We start from the raw sequence: 21,121 nt of genomic DNA on the forward strand, positions 1-21,121 counted from the left end.
CATCTTCAGTAGTTACATTAAACTTGCCTGTATAGTTTCTGTAAAGCTACACAGTTATTAGAGACACAATATAAAGTGGCAACATTCACAAAAAATACATATATATTTAATGGGATTGATGGAGATGTTTCACTTTAGAGAAACTTCCTGGGTGAAATGAATAAGCTTACTAACACAAATATGGAAAATGACTTTTATAATATCATAGAAGGGGTTTCTGCCATTAAATGTACTATAAATAATCTGTATACAACAATGCCAAGTACAGTGAGAACTACACTGGTGTAGATGTACACTATTCATGTAGCTGACAAACAAACTAGAAATATAATAAACTGATAAAACAGAGGTGTTTAAACAGATTACACAAGAAATAAAAGAAACTATAAATATATAATTCAAGCACAGCTATGATATATATAAAGCTACAAAATAATATAAATATAAGTATAATATAAAGCTACAAACACAAACATGAAGGCAAACAGTATGAAATAAAGCACGTGCTTGATTGCACCCTCCACACACACACATACACCAACTCAGGGCAGTATGGGATGTGAAATGAGGGGTGTGTGGCTGTTTTTACCGTAAACAACCGCTGGTGTTGGGGTAGCCTCTGAGATCGGCAGAGTAGGAGTGAGTTAGGAGTCGGTGATTAGTATACACAAAAGAGTTCCAGGTATTGCTTTAGACTAACAAAGCACATCTGATCTCAGGTGATGCCACATTGATCCTTCGCAAGAGAGATCTAGTCCTTTTGTATTGACTTATGCTTTTTTAAGATAAACAAGATCTACAACACTGTTCTACACAAGGAAGTAGATAACGTATCCTTACCAACAACAGTGAGTTGGGCACTGGCTGAGTCATGGTCTAAAGTGGTATTCATGACGCAGGTGTATGTCCCTTCATCATTCTCTGTCACTTCGAGAATGGTAAGGCTGTCTGAGCCCACGACAAATCTGAAAGCAATTATAACAAAATGTCACACACATCCCAAGTGAGCTAGCAGGACAAAATACCATGGATTTATTTTGACCCACCAATTAACTCAGTCCCAAGAGGCAGGTTGTAATGATCCATTATACAGTATATTTAAAAACTAATAAATATTGTGCCAGAGAAAATGAGTTGTCATTAATGTAAAGCCTCAGAGGCATTTTTATAAATACTCTGAACTGTAACACAAAGCATTAAGAGTGATATCACTATTTTTCCAGATGCTAAAAGAGAGAACCATGGGATGCTTCCATTACTGTAAATAAAATACATTAAAAATAAAATCGTGTGCATCCTTACTAAATATATGCATTCAGAAAGAGCAAAGAATCTGCTATAAAAAAAGACAGAAGCACAAACATAAATGTCATTATGCTTATGTACATTATGTATGGAATAAAAACAGGGTGCGCTTTTATAGGAAAATAATCAACAACAGGGTGGTGTGATGGAGTCCGATGTGAAGCAGAGTTACTCATGCCATTCTCAAGACTCTTACAATTCGCTGACACAAGAGACTCCTTCCTGAGAAAACTTCACCATATCAACAATTCCACACTGTCAGAGCTGTTCGTTTACAGAAAATTAATCAGCACCTCTGACCAATCAGATTCAAGAATTTACATTGCTGTGGTATAACTTATTGAATCAGAGTGCACATGATTACACCAATATTCATCATGAAACAAATTAACATATGTAAATAAACACCTCTCATCATCAGGAAGCTCTCCACTGTCTTTGAGCCAGGTCATGGTGGGAATGAGAGAAGGGTCATGCTTCACTTTACACTCAAACACCACGTCTTGGTTCCTTTGGACGACTTTGTAATTAGGCTGCCTCAGGATCCATGTGGGCTCTGTGCACATGAACAGAGAAACACATTGGGGACAGAGTTTAATCCTTAAAGTACCAGCTAATTATTCAGTTATTCATTTTAAATCCAATTATTCAGTAATTACTATGATTTTTTTGTGAAACTAATAGGAAAGGAAAGTAGTTATAAGATTGAGGAATGTAAGTCTGAGTTTAAGGCTATGATCAAAAAGAATCCAAAAGAGCCTAAAGGATTGTGTTTTCAGAATTCTTTTACATTCTGAACATGGATGCTGATGAATTTGTGAAATCACTCGCAAAATCAAAATGGCTACAGAGGTGTTGATTCACACTTAACAAAGAGAAATAATAAGGCATATGTGCTTATCAATATACATATTTTTAATATACGTAGTCTCTTATCATTTATGTCTAACAACTGGGTAACACCTGCTAGCTCTCAGATACAGAAGAGGTGCCGAAGTGTCTGCAGGCAGATGGCTGGAGAAAGTTCTTCAGGCTTAATGGAGATAAAGCATACCAGTTTCCTGTTTTGCTCTTTGGAAAAGCACTTAACATCATCTACCTTCATTAGGAAAATGGACAACATGCAAGCTAAGGGCCAAACCTTTTGCCCTAATGCCTAATAATAGGTTAGAGGGCATTAAACCTTTGCATGGATACAACTTTTTCTAATAAATTCAATTATTGCCTTCTAAAATTGTACAATACTCACCTTTGACCTCCAGGTATACGTGATTCTCAGAGATGCCGAGGGAGTTTTTGGCAATGCAGGTGTATTTGCCATTGTTTAGTGCCTGAGCCACAGGGATCTCGAGAGTTCCATTTTCATGGAATATATAAGGGTCTCCCACCAAAACACTGGAACGACTGTCCTTAAACCTGTAGAGACAGCCACCATGCCGTTAGTTTACAACAAGGCTACTGGCTTGGCTTTAGCTTAAATGTTTGCCTTGTCCAGGATATAATAATTTTTTAATGCTTTAATGCTTTAATAATTTATTATCATTTCTCAGGCCTAGGACTGCTTGAAAAAAATCAGACAACAAAAAATAACCTCAGTATTATAACATTCTATCTGGTCGAAATTGAGTTAACTATATAAACTCCATCACTTGAGGGGTACTTGTGCTATTGTTGTTTTATTTTTTTAAGTTATTGGTGTAATTTTATTTTTAAGTTATTGGTGTAATATTTGAAACATTATTTTTTTTTTAATTCTGTCTCCAAGGTTTCATAACGTTCTATCTGCCAGCCAATCATCATCCAGGATGAACACAGGATGAACACAACATACCAATCATGCCTTGACTAATCAAACATGAGAAACATGTTATGTATGTTCTAATACTTTTTAATAAATACATTTAAATATTTTTACAATGAAATTTTAAGATAAAATATTTTGTTTAGGAAGAACTTCAGAGTTTAAAAATCAGAAATAATGGCTAGGTTGTGAACAGTTTTGAATGGTTTAACCCAATCAGTTCCAAAGCAGAGGATCTAATGTGTAATAAAACTTTGAAACCAATTAATAGTATATTGGGATAACCTGTTTTCGGGTTAAAGGGTTACAAGATCTATAAGAGTTACAGTGTTCAATATCATGGATCCAAGCAAACAGCGAAGGTAGTGACAGGGCTACATTAGAAGTGGTGCTGATGTAGAACTGTGTTCTCTGCATTAAAAGGGAAATCTAATGCTATGATGGCTGTTAATATAATAAGAGGGACACTTGAAGTAACCTAATGTAACACACAAAAAAGGGACTTGTGATTGTCAATGGTAATTAAGTTTGATCATAAAAGGCAACACACTCTTTCCACTATCTGCCTCGAAGACCTTTCCCAAATCTTTTTTAGCTGAGACTTTAAATGGAAAAAAACTTTAAGAATGTATTAGTACTATTAGTACCAAAAAAAACTTTTCCAATATAACAGTTGCTCCAGTAAAACAGGAAAAAACATCCATGAGTTCCTCTAAATACACCAACTGCTCTGGCTCTAATTATGCAGCCGTGACAAAGTTGCCAAAAACAGCAGCCAACTGCTGCTGATGTAGTGTGTTTGAGACAGCACACCTAAGTTAGTAATTAACTTTTCAAAGTGCAGAACATCAGAACTAGGTGATTAAAGAAGGTTTTTGCAGTCTGGTTTACACACTGTCCATGAGGGCTGTGAATGCACAGCCATAGCAGGGCTGGTAATGAGCAGACACACTGATGCAAACACATACTTGTTAACACACAGATGCACAAACACATGCGCAGACGCACAGACACATACACATACCATGTTACTCTGGGAACAGGAGAGCCAAAGGATGCACAGTCCAGTAGAGCAGGCTTGTTCATGATGACCTGGTAGACTTTATTATTGGGAGTGAGCACTCTGGGAGGCTCGGCTGTAACAACAATAAAAAAAGTATAAGTTAATTATATTTGAATATGTTTACAAGTTACATTAGCAGATCAAAAGTGCCTCATGGTAAGAATAATAAATGGTTTAACACACACTGTAAAAACTAATAGCTATCTCAAATTAAACAAATTAGCTGACTTTAATTAAGTTTTCCTTCATTTTGCTCATTTTACTCATTCTAATCAACCTTGTGAGTCATGCCAGTGAAAGCTTAGCCATATTTAATTTAGTTACATTCTAATGCGCAGCTTTTGGATTGTTATTTGTGGCTAAGCGTCTAAATGGATCACACAAACACTGTCATTATCAAGTTCCAGATATTGTGCTTCTGTAATTGAAAATGGAAAATGCATATTCAGGCAATGCTTATTTTTGCTGGTTTGAAAATGTATCATATGGAGGCACCACTATACGGAATTAGAAGTTTGTGTATTATTCCACCCTTGGTCAAGTGGAGAAAATGTGGTGAAAGGTTTATTTTAGGTGCTTAATTATGCACTTCAAAGTGCATAAATCTGTGGTACAACTTGCTTCCTGCACTGAACAAAAGGGAATATGTGGTCGGGCAGATTTAAGAGAACATATTATGTATAGTTTGCATAAAAATATTAAGTTTCTCATCAAAACATGATTTTATTGCTTACAATATTTGCTTACATTTGCTTAAATTTAATTTAAACAAGTTTCTAATTACTAGTTTGAATTATGTAGAGCAAGTGTGATCAATTCACATAATATTAACATGATCCAATTATATTGTAAGAGCTCACAAGAATGTTGGTGCTGATGGGAAGAAATAACTATCACATTAAATTAACCTGATTAAAACATGTGCAGCATGATAGCATGATAGGGCTTTTTTCAGTGTGAAAATAAGTATGCATGAATATTTCTTAAGTGTATTTTGATGCTGTTACTTTACTAAAGAAGGAAAGACAGTCGGCGGGAAGGGAAGGAGCAGTTCTGATACTGATACTTTCAGCCTTCACCACATAGAATAATGTAAAAACTCAATAACCATAAAGATCATTTTGTGGCAACAAACTGAATTAATGGGACACCACAGTTAGAGTTATTGCTGGGAAACCCTGCATCACCACCTTCTAATCCTAATGTTTTTCAGGATGTGTTTGTTTTTCATTATGCAGGATTCAGACAGTGATGAGGCCCGGACACAGATATCTGTTGGGGTGCTGACTGTAATTTGTGAAGATACACCTCAGTGCTTTCCAACCCTGCTCCACCTTGATCCAGTCTTACTGCGATCACTGTCGAGGGAGGTATTATAATAGACAATCTCCAGAGCCTACAACAAGCACTTTGTGTCCTGGTTAGGTTGTCATATTCTTTGAGTATCCCAAGCCCATGAAAAACACTAAAAGTCATGCTTTTCTTGGGACAGAACAGGCTTTCACCGAAACACTAAAACACTAAAATCTCCTGTTTTGTTAGGATGTATGTAAATGTTCATATTTACAATCTTGCTACTGTTGAGTAATCGTTCTTATCATTTGTGCAGCACTGCCCATTTAGCACTGCACTTACAAAAGTAAACCCAAAGAAGTTTAGAAAATCCAACTGACACAATGCAATTGTGTCCAGGTTTTGAAAGGTTTTAAAGTACCTACATTATGTAAAGATATGGGAAATTATTGTAGTGCTAATATAATTTTTTGTACATTGTTTACATATTACTATGCACTATGCATTTCCTGTTATCTCATAATTAGATTTGTTTCAAACTGGCTAAATAATAAGACTTGGAAAAGAAATTTGAAATTGAAAACATGGTGTTGGTTGTCTTTATTGAAACTTTCCCAATTGGATGGTGTTTGAAAAGGCACAAAAAATTAGTAAGGGGAAAATAAATTTGTACTTTGACACTATTTCACTGTCTTGATTCTTGTTTTAGGCTAAAAGGAGTATAAAATGTTTATTTTTGGATTTAGATGTATTTTCCAGTGTTATATGTCGCTTCAAACATTCATACACTTATGAATGTTTGAAGCGACATATAACACTGAAGCTACATCAGTAAAGATTATTTAGACTTTTTAAGGCAATCAGTTCGGTTTTATCAAGTAAATCTCATTTGCTGTCTGAGTAAATTTGAATTCTGACTTACAGTTACAGGTACATGTTTCTTCAGTTAGACCAACTTAAAGAAATGTGTTTTTTGGGATACACGGGAGGTTTACTTTACATGAAATGTTTAAGTTACTTGGGATAGTAATTCTGAGTTGTCCATACTGAATCTACAGTATATCTAAATTATGTAATTAGCAAATTTTAAGGCTTTGTTTGAAGTACTTAAACCCAAGAGAAAGTGTAGTGCACTTGGGCAGTGTTACTCATAACAACATGCAATTCCTAGTCCATTTTACTTGATCCACATAAGTATGTTCACTTCGATTTTTAATCTAATAAACTTCAATTTTACTTAGATTTTTTTACTTAGATTTTAAAGCAGTTTGCATGCTTTTCTGAAGTAAAGCCAAGTAATTAGATTTCACAGTGCAGTAGTGGTAATGATAATACTGAAGCAATACAGCAGGAGCGACGTCACGAGTATATAATATTAAAATAATTGTTTCATGCAATGAATAATCCAAATTAATGAGATTATTTAAAACAGACGTATTACCCAGTACATTGATGAAGGCATTGGCAAGCAGATACCCATATTCATTAGAGACATTACACTGGTACACAGCGCTGGAGCCAGTCTGAACCTCAGTGAAAATAACAGTATCATCCTCTACTTTTCTGCTTGGGTCTGCAGGAGAATCTATTAGAAAACAAAATACATATACAAAGCATAAAGTCATGAGATTTGTTGGATGGAAATTGATTTTGTGAACAGAAATAACTCTTAAAGTGAAAACAGCTGAAGATCTATAAGGGTTACATTTATAGATTCCTGCACCTTCTAATTACTTCCCATACAATACAATCATATACACATATACACATAATCAATACACTCATATACTGTAACTATGTTATGTCATTCAAGTATATATGGAATATCAATTAATTAAGAGTATCATCCCTTAAAATCCCAAAAAGTTTTTTTTTCCACACAGAGGACATGGGAGGAGAAATAACCTTAATCAGAGACATTCCTTATCTTGAGCACAGATTTATTTTATGGATAAAATAATGAACCACACTTACTTAAAGTCAGCTGTAAGCATAGATGACTGTTTGATTAGCTTATCCTTCAACCCGTTATCTTTACATTATTATACTGAGATTCTTTTAATAAATGAATGAATAAAAATCTGACAACCTCAGAGGCATGAACTACGCACAGGTAATTAGCATAATCTGAATAGCACACCCTTAAAATTGACTTTAAAATTGGCAGCTGTGTAACCTGTTTCTGAATATGCGTAACTTTCCCCACATAAATATGGAGGTAACTTTTGACTCTGAACATGACCTATAAAGAATTCCACAGTAAGCATGTTTAATAAGGAAAGATGCTGACTCTCAATGGGTACTCCATTCATGAACCAGGCGATGGCGGGTTTGGGGTTTCCTCTTGCTCGGCATGTTAACACTCCATTCTCCATCGGAGCCAAGACCAGATTACGTGGTGAACTGATCCAGTACGGAGCAGCTGGATACCAACAAACAAGAACAACACAGAAACTGGATTAGGAACATTTTCGCACAATAAATCTATTCTATATGTATTTGTAGTCATTCCGAGACCAAACATGAGATTAAAAGCATACACAAACCACAAAGACAAACAAAACAACTGATTCATAGTGCTCATAAGATAGAGGTCTACATTATGCAAACGTTTTCCATCTGAGAGTATGTGTTTACAGTATGCAATACATACAAGCTCTTAATGCTGTCAGTGCTCGGAACCTTTTTCCTGTACTGCACTTTTCACAAGACAATCGAATAAAGTTTCTCAATATACAATGTTGTTTACTGACAGAACATCAGGTCCCCAGATAATAAAGTCCTGCGCTGCATTTAAAAATCAATAAGAGGAAATGTAGAGGAGAGCAAATGTGGAGTGAAGTGATTGAGACTGCTATCCATCTCACCTTTCACAGTTACGTGGATAGTGTGGTGGACAGAGCCCAGGTGGTTCTTTGCAGTGCAGCGGTAATCCCCAGCATCTGCCTCAGAGACCTCCATGATCCTGAGTGTTTTCTGAAAGTTTAAGAAGTCGGTTCTTGTAGTGGGGAGGTCACCACTCACCTTGCTCCAAGAGATCTCTGGAGTAGGGCTGGAGAAATAAGGAATGAAAAAAATGAAAGATGAGAGGAGGAGTGAGAGCTTATATCAGGTCATTGCTCTGACTCAACTCACTGTTAAAGTAAAACAGATCAGGATATAAAACAAAAAGTGAAAGTAAGAGTCGGCTTACAGTCCTGCAGCAATGCACTCCAGCTCCAGAACCTGTCCTCTAAGGACCATCTTTGAGCTTGTAGAACCACTCGGAACCAGAAATGAAGGTCGTATCTCCTCTACTGCATCATCTGAAGTGAGAACACTCACAGTAAGAAGTCAAACTGAGCAGGTAAACATCATCATGGTCTCAATTGTGCTAAATAATTGTTTTAATAGTAAAAGAGTTTAACGATAGTGCTGAGCTGTGCACCACACTTCCACTGCATTTTTACTCACTAATAAAACACTTGTTGCATTTCAAATCTGATCGCTGTTATAACCGCCACATAGCTTTCAAAACTAAAAATTGAACTTGCTTTACCTTCAGTCAGGCCTGTATCCACTGGGCATATAAAATCAGCCATTAGCCAGGGACAGGGACATGAGAATCAAATAGCTGCTAGAACCTTATTCTAAAACCTTTAGTGAATGAGGCCCGGAGTGAATACGATGCAGCAGCATCAATGAGAAATGAGCAAACTGCGAGTGAATCTCAGAATCGCTTGAATGAGATGGATAGAGGGATCAGTGGACAGTACTGGAAGTTACTGGATGGTTTGGCTACAATATGCATCTGAAAAGCTACAAGCATGTTATAAGAGTAGATTATAACTCATTATCCTGTAGTAGATACTAATGAGTCAGCATGTCATGATGACAGAAAATCTTGAGATCATTTATCAAGATAATTCTTATTTTTCACTAATATAAGCAGTAACCATTTCAAATAACAACAATAATAAAAAAATAGTGTTGTGTGTATTAGGTAAAGAAGCCTGGAAAGCATGAGGAAATGTCAACATGCAAAGTAGTCATTCTGATTGGATCAGGTAACAGATCATACATGGAATAACATGGAAATATTAATATTAAGAAACAAGAAAAGAACAAGAACATTTGAGAATGTGAGAACCCACGTTTGTATTGGAGAAGTGAGGAAAGGTTGATTGAAGTTTTGAGTTAGTGAGTGATTTGTGGTTGGTGAAACTAAGAGAGGGGTTAATCTCTAGGGGTTGGTTAAAGTACAGAGGGGCAATCACTAGGGGGCGGCATCACTCACCACCAAACAAATCAGTCTCATTCAAATAAGCTGCCATTGTCTCATTGATTGCATCCACTGTAACACAACAGAAATTCAAATGTATACAAATCATGCTAAAAAAAAATTAAACAAAATTTAACCAAATAAAAATGTAAAAAGTGGCTGAATAACAAAAAAAAGTCTGTGGCCATAAAATGAAAGCTGTGGATGAATAAAAACAAGGAAAAACATGATTAATGAAAGGGTTAAATAGTTGTGCTGTCTGTGACATTTCACAAAAACATGCCCCAAGAGTACTCTTTGTCCCTCGGAAAGACAGGACAGTACATTACCGTGATGAATGGCAGTTTGGAGGCTTTACTGCAACTTTCTCAAACAAAAACCTATGGGACTCCAGACAAGGCCACCCATTCAGAGCGGGTGGCATCACAATTGTGGTTATCGTAATCATAAACTAGTGCAGGAAACTACCCCCAGCTTTTCTCCTACAGATGTACGCAGCAGTCATAAGGGACTCACTGTTGAGGACACGAACGCTGATGGGCTGCTTTTGCTGAATGGTCTGTGTGTGGGGGAAGCGTGCGTAACAAATGTAGTCACTTCTGGAATCTTCCATCATCACGTTGGAGAAGTAGAGGTCACCGTTCAGGCCCTGAGAGACACGGTTGCTCTGTGGAAGCCTCTGGAAATCTGGAGATATGAAAATAGAGAGAGACAGAGAGAGAGAGAGAGAGAGAGAGAGAGAGAGGGAGAGGGATGGAGAGATGGAGGCTATTAAAGACTGCAAATAGGGCCAGGATGACAGCTACATGCTTGAGCAGGTACAGACAGCAATATGGAGTGAAGAAGGAGAAAAGATAAAGATGAACAGAGGAATAGAAACAGCCCACTGCTTCAACCCTACTACTAAAATGTGTGTAGCAATAAAACATAACAGCTTCATAAAAATATATTCATAGAAATACCTAATCGGACTCATAGAGTGAAGAAGGTTATAGTGAGTGCAGCTCTGTTCTGTTCAGGGGAACTCCGGAAAATAGACACACTGATGCTCTAGTGTTATACAACATCACATAAGCCTGATCCTCTTATTCCTATGTTGTTTCATAATTTTAACCCCTTCAAAATTGGCAAAATTGGTTCAGCTTTTAAAAGCTTAAATTCACATCTTAAATATATTACTTAGATGCAATTTTACAGTTGAAACTGAATACTGAAAACGAATCATATTAAAGAACATTCTTTTATCACTATGTGAACTGGTTAAAAGTGACTAATGTGCCTAAGGCATTGACTTTGGACAATATTTTTTAAATTTCTATTTTTTTAATCAAACTTTCGTCCAATTTGGTCATTTGCCAGTTCTCACCGGCTAACTAGATCTTCCCTATCACATGACATCTACCAAACGGGGACGCCACCATATCATCACAGAGCAAGTGAATACACTGAAAGGAAAGTGCTATCTACCCTCTTCCTCATACATGAGCTCACAGCTCTCATGATTGTCTAGTGTCTGATTGACAGGGGAGAGAGTAATGTCATCCCTCCCACCTATACAGCACGGCCAATTTTGCTCTCCTGGACTCCTGGCCACAGATGGCTGTGGCATCGTCTGGATTCGCAGTCTCGATCTCCCGATGATAGGTTATTAATTTTATATTAACAGAGTATGTTGCATTCGCCATTGTAAAACCAGATCATCCCAGAAAAATATATTAATTACATCTGCCTTAATGGTTAATGGTGTGGAGAAGTAATGCTTGGATTGATTGCGGAGCATGTGATCCTCAGTTCTGTGTGTATAAGGGAGGATTAGTGGTGTTGAGATGCAGTGGAGGATGAAGAAAAAGGCTTACTGTTGTCCATCCAGAAGACGATAGGAGGAGGGAGTCCTGCAGGAGGTCTGCACTGCAGCACTAGAGACCTGCCTTCCTGGATGATGACTGGTTTGATTCTCTCCTTTGACCACAGAGGCGATCCTACACAACACAACACACACCTCATCTGTTTAAAGGTCTTCTACACATTTTTACACAATGGTCCAAAAAATAGACACTGAGCTATTTTTGGATTGATGAAGGAAAGAGCGAATAGGAAGAAGCTGACTCGAAGCTAAAATTTCAACATGAGGAGAACATGAGGGGAATATTGAGGAAACGTTGCATGCTCTGTGTTTAAATTTATATACCTTCCAAAATAAGTGCTTTAATGATGGCAGACATGACTTTTTCCACATGGATAAAAAAAGAAAGTTTAATTTGCATAAAGTTATACTTTCAAAAGCAGCAAATGAGCTGAAAGAACAAAAATACAGTGATATTATGCACAAATAATTCAAACCTACTTGATTGGCGGATGACAATGTTGTTTGAGACAGCTGTCCCATGCTCGTTGCGTGCAGTGCACTGGTAGACACCCTCATAATCTTCTGCCCTCTCTCCTCCACTGATGTCAATCACCAGAGTCCCTGAATGGGGCTTCATAGTCACTTTAGAGTCCTTATCAACATCAAAATGTATGCCATTCTTCGTCCAGGAGAAGCTGTGTAAATACAGTGAACAGTTTAGCCATAGCAAAATAACAACTCACTGATTCATGCACAGCCTTTATGCATGTGGTCTCTTTAATATAACCCCACAGTTATGAGTCATTGTCTCAAGCACAGCGGTTCTTAACTATGCAGATAACATACCACATATTTATCCAATATACACTATATGGCCAAAAGTATTTGGATACCTGACCGTATGTGGGTCTTTGCCAAACTGCTGCATCAAAGTTGGAAGCACTCAGTTTTTTGGGATATCTTTGTACACTGTAGCATTATAATTTCTCTTCTCTGGAACTAAGGGGCCTAAACCTGTTCCAGCATGACAATGCCCCTGTGTACAAAGGTGAGGTCCATGAAGACATGGTTTGCCAGGGTTGGAGTGAAGAACCCGAGTGTCCTGCACAGAGTCCTGACCTCAACTCCACTGAACACCTTTGGGACCTTCTGCGTTTGAACTGGAAAGCTGACTGCACCCCAGGCCTCCTCGTGCAACATCAGAGTCTAACCTCACTAATGCTCTTGTAGCTGAATGAGCACAAAACTCCACAACTACACTCCAAAATCTAGTGGAAAACCTTCCCAGAAGAGTGGAGGTTTCTATAACAGCAAAGGGGAACTAAATCTGGAATGGGATGTTCAACAAGCACATATTGGTGTGATGGTCAGGTGTCCACATACTTTTGTCCATATAGTGTAAAAATAATCATCAGAGAATATTATTGCAACAGTAATGTTTATCACAATCAGACTAACCAACCATTTATCTCATTAGGACAAAGCAAAAGGATTAAATATGGCTAATATACACTGGCTCAAAAATTTCCGGTAATTTTCTTTCAGCTTTGAGAACTGAGCTCGAAGTTGATCCTCAGAAGTGATGAATCTGGGCTCTTTGTGAAATTTAGAGATAGCAAACCAAGGATTATTCATAACATAATTAAACTCTATCCTTTGGTTAAACGCCTCTTGCTTATCTTCATGCCAGACATCCATTTTGTTGTACTCTCATATATTCTTTAATGACAGTTCTAAGAAGTCATTTAATGGCTGAGATAAAATCCTTATTGCTCCCAGTGTTTACAATTCATATAGAGATAATAAGAAAAAGTCAATTATGTACAACTAACCACAACATAAATCTCTCACCTTGGGTGAGGTTTTCCTTTAGCCTCACAGTGGATGACAATGTTTTCCCGTGGATCGACAATGTAATCTTTAGGAGACTGGTGGGTTATGGTTGGAGGCTGCGGCACTAAGGTCACACACAAAATGAATAAATCAGGATGGCCATTACTTACTCTGACCATTTACCAATACACCGCAATGAAACAAGAACTCGCCTTCAAACCCTATATCACACACCCACAGGCAAACTGGAACACAGGATATCATGCATTCATAGTTTTCTATGTCTATAAAAGCAAAACAAAAGCAAGCAAATTAATAAGATTGGATCACAGCACGCAGGGCAAACATGCAACATATGAATGTCCTATAAACAGTACAAATATGTATAGTTTTATGTATTTAGAGGTGAACTTCATGCTGAATGAAAAGCAGAAGAGCAAATCTTGCTTGCACTGTATTGTCTCAGTTGTTTCCTTAATTATCTCCCAAATGAATAAGAATGTAAATTAAGCTAGAAATCACTGCACATTGGATGCAAGTCCACATAATGCCACTAGGTCATATGCAACACAAAAGCAAACAGAAATTCCAACATCAAAACAAATTCATGACTTACATCCTTCCAGAACTTTAGCTTTATTCCCCAACAGGAGAGAGAAAAATAATGACAAGTATAAAAGAAGATCACATATTAGTGTAGTTTTAAAGAGCTGGGAATTGTAGCTAGCTATGTTTTTCCTTTACATTGCACTCTTTGAGGAATATGCTCAGCCCCTGCTTTGTATCTGGGTGCATTAATTGATGGTCATAATTTAATATAATCACTTTATGTTGTCTGATAGCTAGCATCCCATTCACTACAGGATATTAGCAATCATGCTTGTAGACACTGTAAATGTACACAATAATCACAGGGTTTTAAATGAAGCCCAAGACCTTATTACTGTAACTGCTTCCCAACCAGATGGGGTGAAGACAGCTTCATTTTAAATATTTATAATTTATTATTGTTTTAATATTTATAATTATAAAAATGAGCTAATCATAATTAACAGTGGAAGAATTGCAGAAGAAAAAATAAAGCTAAAACGCATCTACGAAATTAAATAAAATGTAAAAAAAAAAAAAAAAAAAAAGCTAATAGTAAAAAAAATAGTTAAGCAATCTTTTGTTTTTGAATTTTTGAATTAATTCCACAAAACTGACTCCATATTAGGGGTGTAATGATACACTCATTAGGGGTGTCACGATTCATTCAGTTTCAATGCACGATACCAGCTTCATAATTTAGATTTCGATTCTCAGAATATTTTGTACAAAATTTGAATAAAGAAAAATTATGACTGAAATGACTTCTTGTGCAATGTGCATTTCTGTCTGTATAAAACTAAATAAATCAAAATTGCTATGAACAGAGGTTTAATACTTTAAACAAAATTTACTACAGGTTCACCATATCTTAAAAATAAATTAATAAATTTATAAATTCTCCCAAAAATTTTGAATAAACAAACAAAGTGTCTGACCAGGGGAAAATGATTAACTGCAATATAATGAGCTCTGTAGCAGAAATAGAGCTCCAAAGTCGACTAAAATGCCTGATTTCTGCAGCCCCTGGCGTTGTTTGAAAGCTACTGAAGAGCTCTTTTTAACCATTATAACATGGTTGTGTAATCGTATTACATATAATGTGTATTGGTCATTGCAATCCGGAACTATTGGGCTATCGGACTTCACAAGTGCAGATCTCGCAGGCTTTCCATGAAAGAAAGCGATCATGTGTCCAGCATGCTCGCTATATATTTATTTCTATTCACAGATTGGGACCTCTGGTGTTCAAATAATGCAACTGCATTACACGAATAATGAATAGAACGCTAATTTGCACAATGTGAGTCGCACATTTCCACAATGCACATCCATTGTGCCAATGATGTAACGTTACACCTCTACTATGTATTGGAGAAATATTTGTGCCTGGTGTGTAAGAAGGAGCTTTTGGGACATGCAGTGAATGTGTGTACGCATGTGTACTCACGGTCGAGAGGGACCTCCAGTGCCGTGAGCACATGACCCAGAAAGAGCACCAGCAGCACAGTATGATAGTCTCTCGACCGGTCCATCATGAGCTTGGGAGACCACTATCAGGGCCACAGTTTCCACAAGAACATCCACCACTGCAACGAGAAGCAAGGTGGGAGAACGTTAACTACCTAGGAGGAAAAAGGAGTCAGTATTGAGGACAGGAAGTAAAAAGGAGACATGTGAAGCAGTATGGGGAGGAGGGACAGAGGCCAAAAAAATAATAAATGCACACAGTAAAAAGAAGTAAAGAGACATTGTGCATCAACTTGTCCATAAACATAAAGTGTAAAAAAAAAAAAAAAAAAAATGAGACATCTACAACAAATCCATTAATATACCCATAACCTCACTGCACAAGCTCAATTGCTTCAGACATACAGTATGGCAATGCCATTAGCCCCTTTATCGATCACTCCACATGCCTGAGCTGTTAGTGCATTCTAACTTTGAGGGAAAATACTGGGTCCCACTTTATACTATAAGTGTCGGTAATACCCGTGTAGCTACAAATAAACCATACATGTAAGTACTGAGAATGTATTAACTGTTTCAGAGGCATAATATTGCATCTTATGCAAACACAATACTGTTCAAAATGTCTTGGGTATATTTAAAACAGTAGACAATTTGTGTGACCAGGATTCTCTTAGTAAACTGCATCAGTTCTTTCAGGTACACTGTCAAACAACTGGTCCATTATTTCAAGCATCATGGAGAACTTGCCCAAGTTCTTCTTATTTACATTTAACCATGTACTGAGCTCTGCTCTTAGAATGCAATCTGGCTTTCTTCTGAAAATTACTTAATATGGTACTTGAACAAGATGGAAATCTAAGATTTGGTCTTTTCTACTCATAGACTAATACAGAAACAATAAAATAAACATCTAAGACATGATCCTTTTTTTTTTTTTTTTAAATCAAGTGTTTTTGAGACTTTCGCACAGTACTGTACACATTTAATTTTGTCTCAAGTAAGTACACAAAACAGTTGTAACAGGTAATTAGCTGAGGGTATTAATGTTCGTATGAAAGACTTTTCTTTGCATGCATGTAATCATCTACATTAAATGGGTCTGTAAACTGCAACGTCCCAGAAATGGAACTTACCTAATATTGACATAGCTGTGCTGCTTGTGTACCCTGGTAACCAACCAAAAGTTCAGGCTTTCAATCAATATGTTATTTGACAGTACGTACACAGCAACAGCAGACCAACTGTCCAGTTTGTTGGTATTTTCAAATTACATTCCAAGCTTTCCTCTGGGTTGTCACTGTACAACCAATATGGTACTGTTAAACTTTAAAACGGATATGTAGTCACTATGTAGGTATTCTTCCATTACAGAGTGGTGATATTTCTGCTAATTATCACGTAACAACACTGTACAGTAATTGCACAAATACCTTTCTTAGTTTCTGTGTATTTAGTATGCAGGGACGTTTTATTGGAAAGCCAGCAGTTCACACAAATGCAGTTATCCTCTACCAGTTACACAAGTGTAGTAATTTAAAAAAAAAAAGTTAGGAAAAAAAACTTTCAATCACTTTACACTAGGCTTGTTCAATATTAATTTTTTTCTTCTTGTGATTTTCCATTTAAAAATATTGCAATAACAAATTTAATTGTTCTGAACTGCTAGCCAAAAAAAATCATAGGAAAATAAGAAATTTCCACCATTTCCAGTTTAAGGAGAGTAGGAAAGGGTGGAATAATATTATCAGCTCTCAGCAACAGCTGCATTTGCAAAAACTCATCTGGATGGTGGATTAGTCGTTCTGCAGTAATGTTTGGTAAACATTTAGACCATAACAGCATATTTCAATATAATCCTTCTATAAATCAGTTGTGTAATGTCAACATGGATGACATTTTCACTGTTGACGCTTCTCCAAGTGTTGAGCAATAGAGCACAGGAGAGAGAAAAAAAATGCGTATTTAATAATTTTCACCATTAGCATTATTTGTAAAGTGTTAGATTTGACACTTTGTTGTAGGCCTATTTATTCTTTTTGGGTCTTCATCCTTTTTTCTCCCACAGTGTTGTTTGACACAACAGATGTTTGGCATCTCTGATAAATAACGTTAAATAACGTTAAATATATATATATATATATATATATATATATATATATACACACTTCTCTAACATTAGCTAAGTTAAACATACATTTATCAATTTTATTTCACGTTAATGAACTCTTTGTTTACCTTTGCAGAAATCGAGAGCCTGCACAAGTCGAAAGAATGTGAGATTGGGAGAAGGGAATAAGCCTTTCAGGTTGTCTTGGTTAATACTGGAGAGGTCAAAACACCTACATAGATTATTCCAGGTGTGTGTGTCTATTGGCTCATCTCCTGTTTTACTGGGAGAAGAAGACTACTCTGTTGGAGTAACTTTGAGTGATAACACGTACAAACTAACTCTGAGCTCCTATGCAAAATGCGTAAAGGATGTCAGATCTGGTAATGTAATATAATTGGCATAACCACCACTGTATACTGTGGCAATGTGATATCATGTAGGGACAAGAAAAAAGTTTATATTGCACAAGCCTACTGTACACCATTTGACACAATTGCTAGGGTGAAGCTATTGCTAGTTAAATGAACCAATATTATATACTTTATTAGATATGTATATTCGAGAAAAGCCATGAAGTCCATATATTGTAAAATATCAACGACCAACATAAGTTACACCCTAGATCTTCATGTCTGGAACTTTTCTTAAGTATTGATCTGAATACCTTCAAAGTCATTTCAGCAGTGTGGAACTGAAAAAGCCATCACTAAAGTAACATAAAGTCCAGCAATCACTTGGGCCTGGTTGCCATGGATTCCAAACCCCATTCTCCAGCTAGAAAAACTTTGCTCTTCAAAGTCAAATAGAGGGTAGAATGCAGCTGCCAATCACGTAACAGCCTCTATAGGCCCTTCATTGTTGCCAGGCAGCGTGAATGTCCCATTATGCCATTAACTCAGAGAAGGCAGGCAAATTCAGACTAACTCACCTGACACTGCCTATTCACAATGTCTTGAGGATTCAATGTGTGCAAATGTCAAAACAAGACGAGAGAGAAATATGGAGAGATGAGAAGAGTGTGCGTCAATGTAGCCAGCAATGAGGGAAGTAAGTTAACAGCACTCACGGCTGCATTAGCTACTGTTCCAGTCTCCTGTTATTTATTATCTTTACTTTAGCGTGACGGTGAGTGCACCGTCCAGTTAATGTTAATCTGATGTAGAAGTCAGAGCTACCTTTCTACAAGTCTCCTAAATATTGTCATTATTTTGGACTAGCTTCAGAGCTGTGATGATTACAGCCATATTGTCACCGCTACACTGACAGGGAGATCCTAGTTTGTATCAGAGGTGGCATTTGCCCCGCCAGCTGGATGTACACAGCACTAACAGCCTCACTGAGCTGCTTGAGGTGAATTTCATTCTCCCAATTCATCAGCTTACAAATTTCCAGTGACACATTCATTACTCAGAGAAGCACAAAGACGCAGAATGAAATCTTCACACATTTCAGGAAACAATTACGCCGCAGCAGAATGAGCCCTTCTGCTAAAACAGCATCGACACCTCATATCAAGTGATCAAGCCTAAACAGTAGAGAAGTTAATTTAATTTGTATTATGCTAATATGAAGCCATCTGCATAAAACAACATGACTTTGTTTCTAGCAGATGCGCTGGCTGAAGCCCTTCTGTTCTCCCTGCACCATTAAAAATATCAGGGCCATCTTCACCACACGCAGAGATAGAGAGACATGCCATAACCATAAACTGCAATGGCATGGATGAATTTGTTCATGCGCTGTGATTCTATTGTATCGTGTGCTATAATCGCAAGCCTTAATATGCGGCATCTGGTAGGACAAGAGGCAGTACACCCGGCCTGCTAGACTCCTGTTCGCTTATCACTGCAGGGCATTGTAGATTTGCAGGAGCAGGTCTCAGTTCATGTTGTCTTCGGGGACTTGTACGTATGTATTTGTTGGTGCTGGCTAATTTAGCACTAACCCTGAAAGCGAGCTGGACTGTAGCTGGAGGCTTCATGTCACTGTGTGGAAATTTCATTCGCCTCAGGCAGTGAATCAGAGACGAACGTTCACAAGCAGACACTTCTTGCAAGCAATTTGAGACTGGGAAAAATCACAAGCACAAACTCACAGCTGAGTCGTCCATATCAAAAAACGAAAGATTTGTTATTCTTTCATATCCTAAAGAAAACAAGTGCAAGAATTCAATATCAATTCTCTTAATCAGAGAGTATATACAATCAGAGAGTCCACTGCTGTCTGTAGCCAAGAATTGTATAAAAGAATGTGAAGCAATGTCACAGTATATGCATGGATTTGCAAGTATATGTCTTTTACTGCATGAGACGCTAAAATAATTCATAATACCAAAAATTTCAAGATTTCAACACAGAACTCCTAACATACAATCATCTGTCCTTGAAAATGAATCACTGAATTATTGACCAGCAGGATAACAGGAATGTGTTCGGCTTCAACAAAAAATCCAATATTTCATTATAGAAATGAGTAATCACACTGAGCAATGCACAGGCAAGAGCTGCAGTCAGTGGATGTGGCACTTCTCCCATCTAATTCCTGCACATGCAATTCACATCAAAGGTCTTTGGCAAGGCGGTGATAAATCAGTTTGATCAGACTTGTCATATATGTCGAAAAAGTCCAGTGAGGAGATTGATTACTTTGTGCCTCATATCACATGCTTCATATGTTACTTATTGGGTATAGAAAAATAGACGAGTTTAGCTTTCTATAAAAATGTGCATTCTATTTAATTCTATGTAAAATGCTGCTCTGCTTGTGAAATAATTGGCTCTATGGCGGGCCTCTGTGCATCCGTTCACTATTTCAATCAACACACATGTCAGGAACACATGGCTCTCTACATTCACTGAAGCAGAGAGTCATTAGGGCACAGTCCTCCAGTTCTGAAATCAGCAGGGAGTCATGTTCAATCAGGACTGCAATCAAAAACGCTGTCTCACACACACACACACACACACACACACACAGAATCACCCTGACTCTTATTACCAGTATCATACTGACATCATACTGCTGTGAGCATAACGTTAGACTCTCTTATATTAACTCTGTAAGGAATCAGGCTCATCTGACAGTTTCCTTAAAGATGACCTCCTATCAGAAATTGAAATCCTGGAGGGTTGTGTTTATACAGATTGATATTTGAGTCAAATTTGTTACCACAAACGTTGAAGGAAAACAGATAATTTCGTAGTACTTCTGTAATGATTGGGAAGGAGGATTGGCTATGTATGAGCTCAGTTTGCAGTTCGATAAAATAGACCCTTACATTGATGCCAAAGTCATCCATTGGCAGGAGTCTCGAGAGCAAATTTGGCCGTGCGCTCTGAGTGGGAGGGACGACATTACTCCATTCACAGTTAATTAGCTGGCTAGATGCGTGCTAACATTGCCTACTATAAAATACAGTACAGTTGTAAAGTAGCAGCGAGAACTCATTGGTTGTGGTGGATCTGGAGCCTATCCCAGGAACACTGGACATGAATTGGGAGTACATCCTGGGTGGGACACCAGTCGATTACAGTGGTCTATAAATGCCT

At 37.3% G+C, this 21,121-nt stretch overlaps 1 protein-coding gene across 19 annotated transcripts in view; it reads right to left on the reverse strand.

The window, feature by feature from the left end:
• Nucleotides 1-21,121, reverse strand: part of nrcama (neuronal cell adhesion molecule a) — an 80,697-nt gene that overhangs the window by 15,109 nt on the left and 44,467 nt on the right. For 5 of the 19 annotated variants that reach the window (XM_026919156.3, XM_026919146.3, XM_026919153.3 and 2 more), the window contains exons 3-18: nucleotides 15,441-15,579; nucleotides 14,019-14,036; nucleotides 13,421-13,526; nucleotides 12,068-12,264; nucleotides 11,580-11,702; nucleotides 10,240-10,410; nucleotides 9,739-9,795; nucleotides 8,656-8,767; nucleotides 8,330-8,514; nucleotides 7,753-7,884; nucleotides 6,904-7,047; nucleotides 4,131-4,242; nucleotides 2,555-2,721; nucleotides 1,714-1,861; nucleotides 841-965; nucleotides 590-619 (exon numbers count right to left, since the gene is read on the reverse strand). In XM_026919156.3, coding sequence (XP_026774957.1) covers nucleotides 590-619; nucleotides 841-965; nucleotides 1,714-1,861; nucleotides 2,555-2,721; nucleotides 4,131-4,242; nucleotides 6,904-7,047; nucleotides 7,753-7,884; nucleotides 8,330-8,514; nucleotides 8,656-8,767; nucleotides 9,739-9,795; nucleotides 10,240-10,410; nucleotides 11,580-11,702; nucleotides 12,068-12,264; nucleotides 13,421-13,526; nucleotides 14,019-14,036; nucleotides 15,441-15,528 — 1,915 coding nt within the window. In that variant the 5' untranslated portion in view covers nucleotides 15,529-15,579. Of the gene's footprint in view, nucleotides 1-589; nucleotides 620-840; nucleotides 966-1,713; nucleotides 1,862-2,554; nucleotides 2,722-4,130; nucleotides 4,243-6,903; nucleotides 7,048-7,752; nucleotides 7,885-8,329; nucleotides 8,515-8,655; nucleotides 8,768-9,738; nucleotides 9,796-10,239; nucleotides 10,411-11,579; nucleotides 11,703-12,067; nucleotides 12,265-13,420; nucleotides 13,527-14,018; nucleotides 14,037-15,440; nucleotides 15,616-21,121 lie in introns of all 19 variants that reach the window. The other 14 variants (XM_034307310.2, XM_026919150.3, XM_026919158.3 and 11 more) reach the window with 6 other exon arrangements.

The sequence above is a fragment of the Pangasianodon hypophthalmus genome, chromosome 9 (assembly GCF_027358585.1).
Source record: "Pangasianodon hypophthalmus isolate fPanHyp1 chromosome 9, fPanHyp1.pri, whole genome shotgun sequence".
NCBI classification, from domain to species: Eukaryota; Metazoa; Chordata; class Actinopteri; order Siluriformes; family Pangasiidae; genus Pangasianodon; species Pangasianodon hypophthalmus.